Here is a 13,001-nt window from a genome sequence, read left to right as displayed (position 1 = left end):
AACAGAAGTCATGAATTGGCGTGTGTGTCGGGGGTGGGGGGTGGTCACTCAGGAATGATTATGTTCCGTGACATGTTGTCATTATTTCTTGAAAGTTGTAATCATCATAAGCAAGTGGATTTCCAGTACATCCCTTTAAAAGCACCCTGGTCAGGGGTGCCTGGGCGGCTCAGTCGGTTAAGCCTCCGACTCTTGATTTCGTCTCAGGCCATGATCTCACGGTTCGTGAGTTCAAGCCCTGTGTCGGGCTCTGCACTGACAGTGTGGAGCCTGCTTGGGATTCTTTCTCTCTCTCCCTCTCTCCCTGCCCCTCCCCTTCTCTCTGTCTCTCTCAAAATAAATAAAGTTTAAAAAAAAAAGCTTAAAAAATAAGCAAATGAAAGCACCCTAGTTGCTATCAGTTTTTAAACCTACTCTGTCCTCCAGAACATTTCTCATCAAAGTCAGCTCCGCCCTTGTAATTGCTACCATGTATTCAATACCCCTGTTAAAGTAACAGTACACAGCTGAGGAAACAGGGCCTGGAAGGCGGGGGGGTCTCGAACATAGCAGCCTCTGTCTTAACCGTGATGCAAAAGTTTACTGAATCCTTACACTGTGGCTAAGGAGCAGGCTGCATGGTCTGCCTTCAGGACTTGGAGGAGACAGGTTTGCACTGGGGAAGAACAGTCCCGGGCGCAGGTCCTGTAAGCAGGAGAGCTGGCCTGCAGACGTGGTTCTGTCCCCCTCTGTGACACTGAGACATTGACCAGAGCGCTTCATCCCTCCAGAGCCTCAAGGACCATTGAATGGCAGGTGACAGTGAGCCAAAGGCCTTCTCTCCACTCCTCTTCTTCCTCACCCTGGTGAATACTCGTAAGACCTGTTGTTCACCTCTGGAGCTGGTGCCCCGTGCAGGTGCAGGGAGCCCATGACACTGGCCGACAGTTCCACTAGTGAGAAATGGTTTTCATGTTGCCCCGGATCTCCCTCCCCGGGGTTCCCATCTGTTTCTGAAAGTTCACCTTTGAAGCTATATAAACCAACCTAGCCTGTCTTCCCCATGCCCGCCCTTGAAGGTTTTCAAAGACACGGATGACGTTTCTCCTCTTCCTTTGATGCCCGTGTCCTCTGACAATCCGTGTGGAGTCACTGATGGCTTTGGATCCTTCCCTGGACGTGGCCTGGGAGTGCGGTCTCGAGGCTGAGCTGGGGAGAGGGCAGGGCTTTGGGGCCAGGCAGGCTTGGGTGTGAGTCCTGGTGGCACGGGGCTCACCCTCGGAGCCCGTCTCCTCGCGGTGCGGTGGGGCCAGCAGTCAGTGGGCACACGCAATGCCTGGCACGCGACGTGGCGGTAGGAGCTGCCTGGTCCATCCTTCCTGCTTCTCCCGTTGGTTTCCAGCCACTCTCCTGACTGAGGGTTCTCCAGCGTCCCGAGTGTCCTCCTTAGAGCCCCGGGCTGTGAGCCCCTTTCCTTGGCGCTGAACCCCCCGCCCGCCCGTGATCCCAGCACAGTTCCCAGAACGTGCCGCCGTGCCCCAGGGAAGACCCTGCCCGACAGCCGTCCCCTCTCTCCTCTTCCAGGTGGACACATTTGCAGACTTTGATACCATGACAGATCGCTTGTTGGATGAGATCATTCAGCACATCCAGCTGTACAACCTCTCCATATCCCGAATTAGGTAAAAGGAAGCCACAGGGAGTTAATGCCGGGGGGAGAGGGGTGACCTTCCTGGATGTTGGCTGCATACAGCTGCAGCGTACTGCCTTCTGTCCGCCACCGTGACAGGCTAACTTGTGACTTACCGGGGTAGACGACTCCCAGAGCGGAAGCGAGTGGGGGAGGAGGAACGTTGGGTAGCTCAGTAGGAAGGGACTGGGCTCCAACAAATATCCCTCGGTTTGAACCGTTATTCTTCTAACACTCACACGTCCGAGTACCGACTGGGCCATGCAGACTCTTGCAAGCTTCCCAAATCTCGGAGCCTCTGGTTCCCCACCCGCCAGGCGGGACCAGCCCCGGCGTCCTGCGGCACCTAGCGGAACACGTCACTGCCTGGTGAGAGGTTTCCGTCTGCGCTCGTTCCCTCCTTCCGCTGTGGCAGTTAGCTTGGCTGCAATGTTTCGCGATTCAAGTGGCAGTAAATGGCTTGTGTCGTTGTGCGTTTGCCATTTGTGGACACGGTGGGGTGTCCTTCCACGGGCATTAGCCCGCCGAGGCCTCAGAGACAAAGCGTCCCTTCTATATCTCACCATGAGGAGTCAGAGGCCCGTAGAGATGAGGTGAAAGTCACAGGCCACCAGCGAGGGAAAGCAGTCTCGTAGACTCCCATTCATTTCCGTACGTGGCCTGTCTTACGCTCGCCATGAGCAGAGGTGGGGCGCTGCATACCTCTCGTGTGCTAGGGTTTCGATCGACCGGCCCCCGATTGGATGATGACGGTGTGTTGGGTCCACAGATGTGTGAGTGGCCGTGTGACTGGAGCCGAGCGTGTAGGAGGGTCTCAGACGGCATATGAGCCGACAGCGGGCAGCTCAGTAAGTGTGAAATGACAGTGAGAAATGAGGACATTGCAGAGGCCGTCGGAAGTCAGGTCGTGAAGGGCCTCATAAGCCCGGCCAAGGGAATGGGGTTTCGTCCTGTGAACGAGCAGGATGGTTCGGTGCCCAGTGTGTATTTCAGAAAGCACCCCCGGGTGGCTGGGGAGGAGACACAGAGGGCACACAGGGATGCTGCAATAACGGAGAGCCGGGCCACACGCCCGCACTTCCGGCCACACTGGGCAACTGCGGCCTCGCTCCCAAGGCCTCCGTCTCAGGCGAACTGTGGCCAGAATCTGGAGACCCAGCGAGGACGAGCTAGCAGCCCCCATTCTCTTTGCCCGTTCCCCCGAATCGGGGTGGGGGAGGGAGGCGGACCCCGTGGTGCCGCCCGCCCAGCCGCTGGCCTCCTGAGGCCACGCTCACGCGCCGTTTCTGTCCTAACAGCTTCATTGGCCACTCGCTCGGCAACATCATCATCCGGTCGGTCCTAACGCGGCCCCGGTTCCGGTATTACCTCAACAAACTGCACACATTCCTGTCGCTGTCCGGGCCTCACCTGGGGACCCTGTACAACAACAGCACGCTGGTTAGTACAGGTAAGACTCGCCCAAGCCCCGTGACCCCCCCCCCCCCCCCCACCGCTATCCATTCGGAGCAGTGGGAAGATGAAAACAGAAGCAGATGTTCTCCTCGATGGAATCTGGTGGCTTCAGAGCCTCTTCGGGCACGGGATGCCGAGCAAAGGCTTTGGCCTCGGAGAGAGGGCCTCTCGTTTGTGAGTCGAGTGAGCTCAGACTAGATGTGCCCCAGGATCTCATCTGTGAACAGAAGCGTGATGCCCCTGGGTCGTGGCTGGAAGAGACTGAGGCACAGAAGTGCGGAGGGGGCGGGGGCCTGGGGCTGTTCGGGCTGTGATGACACATCCTCACAGACCAGGTGGCTTGTAAACGACGGAAGTGTATGCCTCACAGTCTGGAGGCTGCAAGTCCAGAACCAAGAAGCAGGCAGACTCAGGGCCCAGGGAGGCCCCACTTCCTGCCTCACAGGTGGCACCTTCTTTCAGCCTTCAGCATGACGACTCTGGACAAGACATTTTCATCTCTCTGCTACTTAGTTTCCTTCCTTTTTTTAAAATGTTTGTTTATTTTTGAGAGAGAAAGAGACAGAAAGTGCACGTGAACGGTGGAGAGGCAGAGAGAGAGGGAGACACAGAATCCAGAGCAGGCTCCAGGCTCTGAGCTGTCAGCACAGAGCCCGACATGGGGCTCGAACTCACAAGCTGTGAGATCATGACCTGAGCCGAAGTCGGACGCTTAGCCGACTGAGCCACCCAGGTGCCCCATCCTTACTTTTTAAAATGGGGCTGTGTATGTGTGTCTGTTTGTGTGTCTGTGTGGATGCATTTGAGACATGGGTACGTTTATGATGTGACTGTGTATGTTGTGTACCTTCGCATGTCTGTAAACATGTGTATCATCTCTCTTTGTGTGCAGTGGTGTGTGTGTGTGTGTGTGTGCGCACGCGCGCGTGAGAATTGTTGAGGATTAAGCAGAAGGAAAGAAGAAGCCTGCTAACACACACACGCATCACCCGTAGCCGGATTCTCTACTCACTGGCACGGCCCGCAGCTTGGAGGCTCCCACGATTTCCTCTGTACTGTCAGGTTGGGGACACCACGGAGGGTAAAGAAGCAAGGTTCAATGAATCTTGGACAATGAGCAGACTTTCCAAGGTAGTGAACGGTGGGACACGTTTTCTGGTGCAGGAGAAATAGTGTGTGTAATAGCATAGAAGCATGGTGCGATCAGCAAACAACAGGAAAGCAGGGTGACCGAGAGGGGCAGAAGATGACAGTGGTGCTCTCAGCAAAAGCCTGATGATGAAGGGCCCCGAGGGATGTGATGGGGGTGGACTGACCAGCAGATCGCACGGATGCTCCCCGGGGGCTGGTGACTGCTGGAGCCCAAGGAAGGCATCGGGTCTCGTTTAGCAGCTAGTTTATTAGATAACGCTCCTGACAAAGACTTCAGTGGTCCCCGATTGCCCCAATCCATTAGGTGGCACCTTGGGCCACCCCGAGGTTCTTTGCGCCCTGCCCAGCTCCCAGCCCCCTGCCACTGCTCCCCTGACCTTGCCTGACCCTCAGGGCAGACTGGGCTGCTGACCTTCCTCACCGATGGGGCAGATTGGTTGTCTGCCTTTCCGTTATTTTAAGGGCATTACTGGAAATGATCATGACAAATGGAAGACGGCTCCTTGGCCGTTCTCTCTGTCCTCACAAACCGGGGAAGCCATCTTTGGGTAGAAACAAGTGATTTAAGCCACATGTCAGTTTTTTCACAATTATAATATTGCACCGTTCCAAAAAGAACCGTATTGTATTCATTCCCTTGCGTTTGTATGAAACTCACTTTTGTCGTGGTGATGTAATAGTCCCCATCAGCGTTGGTGCCCCCATAACCAAGGTCAGGGATAGACTCTGACATGGAAGCCTGCTTTCAGTTTGTCTGTGTGCTACGTAGATCTGTAAGGACCATTCCTACCTACAGCTCTGCATTTGGGATTATTTCCTTTGGCTAGATTTATGGGAGGAGGTCAAATGGGCCGAAGGGTATGGAAGTGTCAGGACTCCTAACGGCGATCGCCGTATCATTTGATTTTATAACCCCGCCACGGGTACCTGAGAAAAATTTACCCCAACTTCCCAAGAATTGGGAAGAATTGCCAAATTCCCAAGAATTGCCAAAGTGCCTACTTCCCTCTTATTTTAAAATTCACTAAAAACCACAGTTTCACGTTAACCCCTCCCCAATTATTATTATTTGCTCTCTTTATGTTCTTTCTTTCGTTTTTCTTTTCTTGCGTTGTTGTCTTTCTAGGCTTGTGGCTCATGCAGAAATTAAAGAAATCCGGGTCCCTTCTGCAGCTGACCTTCAGGGATAATGCTGATCTACGCAAATGTTTCCTCTACCAACTCAGCCAGAAAACAGGTGAGGGCCTTCCTCCACAGCACGTGGCTGTGGTCACAAGTGGGAGCTGGGGGTCCAGCCGTGAGATCCCAGATCACTTCACCATGGTGTCAGCATGCTCAGGGAAGGGTGTAGTCAGGAGGCCCAGCACACACAGCCTCTTCAGCTCACAGGGAGCCTGACAGCGACTCACAAACTAAGCTGCCCCCGAGGAAGGGCACCAAAGACCAGCCGAGGTGTGCGTAGGGGTCCTCTCGGCACACAGAAGCTGTGGCTGCTACTTCCTGCCAAGCCATCTGTGCCCCAGTCACAAGCCCTGGGTCTGCTCCTTCCCAGGTCGGGATCCCCCCACAGAAAGGGCACATAAGCACTGTCCGTTCGGGTGGGCGGTGCAGGGGGAGACAGGAGTCTGTCCCAGGCAGGGCTGAAGTCACACCTTCGCCCCCAGTGGACTAGGAGACGCACAGAGGTGTTGAAGTCCCCGTCTGTGCTGTGGGAATGAGCAGAGAGCAGCAGTGGTCTGTGTGTCCAGGGTGGGAGCAGAGAGGTGACCGGGTGGCCTGCTCAGTCCTTCCGGGCAGGCCAGCCTGGCGCAGCCTCGGTCCCGTGTCCCCCTCCCCGTGGTCCTGTGAACACTGCCCCTGCTGATGTGTCTGCACCTGTCTGAATGTCAGTCTGGCGTGGCTGCCGCCTGGTGTGGGTCCCCGGGCAAGTCCTGTCCACCGCGTGTCTGTGCCACGCCGAGCCTTCCGGACTCCCCCCGGCCCCGGGGGGCAAGGAGGGCAGAGGGGAAGCTGGACGACGGTGTGGTCGACACAGAGAGCCCGGGAGCTGGGCTGACCCTGCAGAGCTGTCCTGAGATGGGGCACGCGGCTGGTCCTTACGGTCCTGCCCTGTATCCGCCAGCCACTGAGGCAGGCTGGCCCCCAGCGGGTGGTCATGGGATGTGACCTGGGATGAGTGGTCCCACCTTGCTGGAGGGGCACCGGGCTGAGGGCCTGGGGGGCAGTGTCTGCTGGCCTGTGCTGAGGTCTGAGGACGAAGGGACACGCTGTGCCATTCGGCCCCCCTGTCCCAGCACCGGAGACCGGCTGCAGGCAGCGAGGCGCGTTCAGAGGCCGTCTTCCTCCTGCGGGTGACGGGATGAGCCCCGCAGGTAGGGGCTGTCCCCGTTGAGAAGGTGGAGTCAACACTGGCTTTCTTCCTTATGCTCTCAGTGCCGCTGCCCAGAGAGGTTCCCTTGTCACCTGCCTGCAGCTCCCCTTCCCCCCCTTGAGAGCAGCTCTCTCCGTGTGTCCCTTCAGCATCTGTGGCTAATGGGACAACAGTGCCACAGCCAGCTGGTCTTCCCTCTTCCCCTCTCCCGGGGCAAGTTCACAGAGTGTGTGCGAACCAGGAGGGCAGGGGGAGCCGCCTGGTGAAAGGCACCCTCCCGGCTCCTTCAGGTCTGCAGTATTTTAAAAATGTCGTGCTGGTAGCTTCTCCCCAAGATCGCTACGTGCCATTTCATTCAGCCCGGATCGAGATGTGCAAAACTGCCCTCAAAGACAGACACACGGGTAAGCCACATGTAATGTTTTTTTTAACCAACTTTCTGATTGATTGTTTTTTTATATGGATTTTGTTTTTTCTAAAAGAGAGAGGGCACAAGTTAGTGAGGGGCAGAGAGAGAGAGAGAGAGAGAGAGAGAGAGAGAGAGAGAGAGAGAAGCGGGTCTCGAACTCACAAACCGTGAGATCATGACCTGAGCTGCAGTCAGATGCTTAACTGACTGAGCCACCCAGGCGCCCCCCTCCCCCGGCTTTCTGATGTAAAAAGCCCAAGTAAATTCGTGAAATCGACAGCGCCTTTGAGGGCACCGGGATGTCCCCCCTCCTGGGATGGGGACCCAGCAGTCCCAGTGTTTTTCTCCAGATCCCGCTGGCCGGTTCTGCCCCGACTTCACCTCCTTCTCCCCTCCTCCCAGGGCCCGTGTACGCGGAGATGATCAATAACCTTCTGCGCCCTCTGGTTGAGGCCAAGGATTGCACTTTGATCCGACACAACGTGTTCCACGCCTTGCCCAACACTGCCAACGCCCTGATTGGCCGCGCCGCCCACATCGCCGTGCTGGACTCAGAGCTCTTCCTGGAGAAGTTCTTCCTGGTGGCGGGGCTCAAATACTTCAAGTAGTAGGGGGAGGGAGCCTTGCCGGAAGCCTGGCGATCCGCGAGAGCTTTAGCTGAGACGTCCTTGTACAGCCCGCTGCCACTCCAGGAAGAGCTCGGAGAGGAAGGCACCGAGGCAAGGAGGGTGGGGTGGGACCGGCCATTCGAGGTGCTTCCATTTTGGAGATGTGGGAAAGCTGAACCAGTACAGTAACGCAGAAGACAAGACTTTGCCCGAACCTGTCTAGCCACCTGGAGTCTCCTTCAAGATATGGAGGGAAACTATGACAAAATAAAGCAACAGAATACTTGGGAGTTGGTGAGCCCACCTTTTTATCCACCACCGGCTCCCAGAGAGATCGTTCTTGATTTACTAGGTTTGTCCGGTATGTTTCTAGCTCATAGCTTTATCATTCTGATTCAATTAAGTGCATACAAGCATTTCAGAACTCAGGTTAATCTCTGTGCAGAAGTGGAACATATTTGTGTACATACAATCCTCGATAGATTCACATGTGCCACTCGTTCGAGACAGTGCAATGCCCACGCGATCATTCTCTCCTCATGTCTTCTCAACAAGGGGCAAAGGAATGCTTTATAAACTCCAATTCTGTTTCGTTAGCAGCAGTGGGTTGGGTGACGTAAGGTATGGGCGGGGGGTAACGGTGATGCTCTGATGCAGGTTTGTTACAAAGAGAAGTAACTAGAGGGGACGAGGTGAACTCATTGCTTCACCTGCTTCTCCAGACTGTCTATGCAGAGCCCTGGTCCACAGGTTACTTCTGTGATTGCTTAAATCTCTGTCTGTAGTCAGGAAAACGGACTTAGGGTAAATCTAAGGGGTAAAGCGGAAGGGGGAGCTGGGATTAATGCACATGCGTCAGGCTTCTGCTGATACACCTCCAAAGAAATGCTATGTTAGCATTTGATGCAACTGCAAAAAAAAAAAAAAAAAAAAAAAAAAAAAAAATACAAATAAAACCATTACCATGGCCAGCCGCTGCTTCTCTCCGTGGAAGGAGAAACATCTAAACGGAGGAGTGCTGGATTACAAACCTCAGGGGAGCTCTAAGAAGGTGCTGGTTATCTTTCCATAGAAATGTCTTCTTGCCTTAGGAAAATAAAGGGCTAGGAGAGGTCACCATTGATAAAAACCAATGGACGACAGGGACAACAGTGAGATCAGAGAGGAGGACAACAGCCAGATTGCGGACCCAGCTTAAATAGTTAGTGGCAAATGACTTAAGGGAAGTTTTGAAAATCACCGGGATGTTTGATATGGTCTCATAGACTGTGTAGACTCTTGGCCTAAAGGAAGGCCGGAGAATCACCTAGTTGTACTAAAGGAGCACGTGGACCAGGACAGTAGGGATGATTAACACAGAGACCCATCTTCAGGAGACAGAGGCTCCTGTTTCTGCAAAATCCCCTTCTAAAGTGCAGAAGATCACCTGCGACCAGATTCCCGGTCCCAGCACCTGGACCGTGACCTTAGGTCACCAGTGCCATGGTCATAAAACCAAGCAAATCTTGGCTTATCTGATATTTTAGTCCTCACATATTAACAGTGCAACTTTACAAAACAAATGCAGACCAACGAGAAACCAATGCAGATGGGCAACTTTGCAGGATCGTAGACTCCTGGGTTTCTTGTGAAAGGAGAAGGCGGGTGCGGGGGTGGAGTTGAATGAGCCACAAAGGCAGACTTTCACACAACGGAGTTAGGGCTTCTCTGTGGGTCTTCTGCGAACTTTCTCTGTGTCCTAGACTTAACCCGTATGGGATCAGTAAGTCCTGAGGGTCATTTTCCAAGTTCCCGATGTACATAGACTCTGATTACTCACGAATGGCGCCGACCCAGTGTATAACCCAGGAGGAATCCGTTCCTGCAGTGGAGCCCATGATGTGGTGTTTCCTGGTCTAGACGAGTGTTCATGGTCAGTGCAGGACTGTGCGTTTGTAGCAACTTCTCCTTTTTGGCCAAATGCAGAGCCCCTCCGATGAGAGCATTTCATTTTGTGTTTCCGACACCCATCAGCAAAGCTCGTCACTCCCTGGTCATTTGCAGACCGTGTAGCCAGTGGTTATGGAGCCAGGGGGAATCTGATGACCATAGTCTTTTCCAATAACCAGATGCCATTTTTAACTTCAATATGCTGTCTGGACACGGTAAGAACTAATGGCAATAAACGTCCAGCTGCATGGTGCACCCCTCTTTTACAGGGGTGATCTCCTGTCTTTGTAAACCCTCTCTGGCCTCTGAGCATCTATTATATTGTGTAGAAATTACATCTCTATATTGTAAATAAGAGTGTCCAGTGTTGTGCGTTATGCCTCATTTGAAAGGCTTTTTTATGTCTCTTTCTATTGAAGTATAGATATCTAATATATATATATATATATATATACACACACACATAAATATATATATATAAAATGTAAAACAGGGACATTATATTATTTATTATAAAAATTATAAACAAAATGCCTGCCAAGATAATGGTCTAGTATGTTTTCATTTTCAGCGTATTTTATGTTTTTTGTTTTTACGATTTGTTAAGTCTCTCAGAAGTAGTTAGAAATAAACATCGCTACTATTGAGATCAACTGGAATTGGTTGTTCACAAGCCAAATACATCCAAGAAGCAGGCGTGAACCTAGCGTCACCTGGGGGCAGGACTAATACCTCAATGGCAGGTTGAAAGCTCTGGAGAAGGTGAGCCCCAGGGAGAAGGAGGGGAGAGGATGGGCTCCTGCTAGTGACCGCGCTCCCCAGGTGGGTGCAGGGGGACTTCCGGCCATGCCAGATGCGAGCAGAGATAGAAGGCACAGTCCCTGCCCTTGAAGAACACAGCCTTGTTATGAAAACCGGATAGATGGAAGGTGAGGCACGGGCAGGTGCAAGGCAGTGCTGGAGGGCCGGTCTTCATGGCCTGGAAAAGGATGTGAGTGAGATATTTGCTCTGCACAGCTGGTCACCGCCAAGGTCACTCATTCACCAATTCATTCATTCATCGTTTCATTCATTCATCATTTCATTCATTCATCATTCATTCATTCAGCAAGTGTGTCTTGAGGGCCTGCTGTGCTAGGAGGTCCAGGTAAGATTGAGCAGCTCGTAGTCTGCTCAGATGGGAAGGTGACGTAGGTCGGCACCCCCCGGGGGTAGGGATCAGAATGTGCTCAGAGGAGAGATACGCAGCCCACACTGGAGGTGTGTGGGGTCAGGAACAGCCTCGTGCAAGGTAGGATGTCGAAAGCCAGACACAGGGCTGAGTAAGGCTTGGCCTGGGGAAGATGGGTTGCAGGGAACCCCCCGGGCAGGGAACGGAATGACCGAAAGGCTCGAGGAGAGAGGGCCAGGACCTTCAGCACACTGGACGGGCTTATGGAGACTGTGTCCGGGTCCCAGAGTGACAGAGCAGGGGCGTGAGAGGTCAGCCACCACGCCAGACTCTCTTCTCCTTCAGGAGGAAATTTTTGCTGTTGACACTAGTAGGAGAGTTTCAGAGGCGGGGCCTCTGTCAACCCTGTGTTCATGTCCTTCCCCTGGATTAACTCCTAGGACAGACCCAACCCTCTGTCTTACGGGACGCCCAGGGCCACGTCTGCTCCCCCCAGCTCACTTCCGAAGACAGTGGACGTGTCTTCCCGGCTTCTCGTGGAGAGAAAGCTGGAGGGAATGGCAGTTTGGTAAAACTATTGCAATTATCATTATTGTTACTATTTTCTGCTTTTCTCTTTTTCTTTTCGTGCATGGAAACAATCAGGTGAGATTCCTGCACTGGTATTTGGGGTGACCACACTGATCGCTCTTGATCATTTGATTTTTATTTTTTTAAGTCTATTTATTTATTTTGAGAGAGACAGAGACAGCACAAGCGGGGCGGTGGGGGGCAAGGAGAGAGGGAAAGAGAGAATCCCAAGCAGGCTCTGTGCTCTCAGCGCAGAGCCCAACAGGGGGCTTGAACTCCTGCAACCTCGAGATCATGATCTAAGCCCAAACCAGGAGTCAGATGCTCAACCGACTGAGCCACCGGGCGCCCCGATCAGATGATGTTTATGTGGGCGGGGAACGTACGGAGCCCTTCGTTGACAACTGCACAATCTGCAGCCCCACCAGGTTGAGGTAACTTGCCCAGAGCTACAGCCCCTCATTCGGTCGTGGATATTTCCTAACAGCTGCCCACGGACCAGGCATGGGTCACAAAGCACAAGGAAACAAAAGCAAAGCAGCCCTTCCTGATGGAGTGTGCGTGAGAGGGGAGGGTAGAATGCAGAAAGCCACAGGCATGGTGAGGTGGCAAAGGCCAGTTCGGAAGGAGCCCATGGGGCCGGGGCTGGTGGTGGTGGTGCGCCAACACAGTATGTGAAGGGGAAGGAACAAACTAGAAAATAGCGTGTGATCCAGGTTTTTCCGTGAAGACCGAAAACATTGAAAGGGCTAGGACATGACCAAGTATCAGTGAGCCCTCACTTATGCGAGATGATGGCATCCCTCCAAGTCGTACCCATTGAATTGAAAGTCTGCTCTTGGGACGCCATTTGATTGGGTTTCATAGAGTATATTTCTGAGCATCGGCGATAACCGGGGCTGCTGTGTACCGTTGCACAGGTTCTGTAAAAACACATGGCAATGACACAGAGAGGGAGAGTTGTGCTTTCTTGTGTCATTCGTGTGAGGTATCCATTCCAACACCCTTAGGGAGGATGTGTGTCCGTCTTTAACTGATGGAGCAAAGCAGCATGTGCTAACACCTGCATCCATGTTGTTTGCTTCTTCTTTTTTCATTTGCTTCCTCTTCCCATGCCTTATCGAGTACCTATTTTGTGCTGGGTACCGAACTGGACTATGCAGCTATTAGCATAAATCATGCAATCCTAAATAAACACTAAAAGGGTCTAGGGGGGGATAATAAAATTTACTGTTTTATTTTTCACTGTTAGTTTTGAAATTAACCCCATGGGACCTCCACGTTGGAGGAGGAACGATGCATTTTTCCTCCAGGCTCTGTCTGATGGTTAGCATCCTCCGCTTTGCCCTTCCGGAATCCTCTGGATTGTGCACACGGGTCTCCATCCACGTGTCACAAAGCAGGGATGAACTTCAGTGACGTTACAAGTCTTTCTGTGTCCCTTCCTCCTTTCCTTTTTCTTTTGTTCTGTTACTTTTTCGTTCCCTTTTTGGGAGGGGTGGGGGCGGGCTTTGTCCGTGGTACCTCAGCATGATGCATAATGCTAGAGATGTCTCTAGAAAGCGCTATTAAAAAGCTAGCACAGCAAAGCCGTTCCCTTCCCGCGTCTTTTCGGGTGAATGGGAATAATATGCTTTGCTTCACAGTGGGCTGAACTCTCTACACCA

General features: G+C 52.9%; 1 protein-coding gene across 4 annotated transcripts in view; it reads left to right on the top strand.

Annotated features, from left to right (window-relative positions):
- Positions 1–7,954, top strand: part of FAM135B (family with sequence similarity 135 member B) — a 279,288-nt gene extending 271,334 nt beyond the window's left edge. For all 4 annotated transcript variants that reach the window (XM_078441884.2, XM_078441886.2, XM_078441885.2 and 1 more), the window contains exons 16-20: positions 1,564–1,661; positions 2,968–3,119; positions 5,403–5,513; positions 6,938–7,051; positions 7,459–7,954. In XM_078441884.2, coding sequence (XP_078298010.2) covers positions 1,564–1,661; positions 2,968–3,119; positions 5,403–5,513; positions 6,938–7,051; positions 7,459–7,664 — 681 coding nt within the window. In that variant the 3' untranslated portion in view covers positions 7,665–7,954. The remainder of the gene's footprint in view (positions 1–1,563; positions 1,662–2,967; positions 3,120–5,402; positions 5,514–6,937; positions 7,052–7,458) is intronic.
- The last annotated feature ends 5,047 nt before the right edge of the window (positions 7,955–13,001 follow it).

The sequence above is a fragment of the Panthera onca genome, chromosome F2 (assembly GCF_046562875.1).
Source record: "Panthera onca isolate mPanOnc1 chromosome F2, mPanOnc1 haplotype 2, whole genome shotgun sequence".
NCBI lineage: Eukaryota > Metazoa > Chordata > Mammalia > Carnivora > Felidae > Panthera > Panthera onca.
This window is presented reverse-complemented; position numbering and strand designations above follow the sequence as displayed.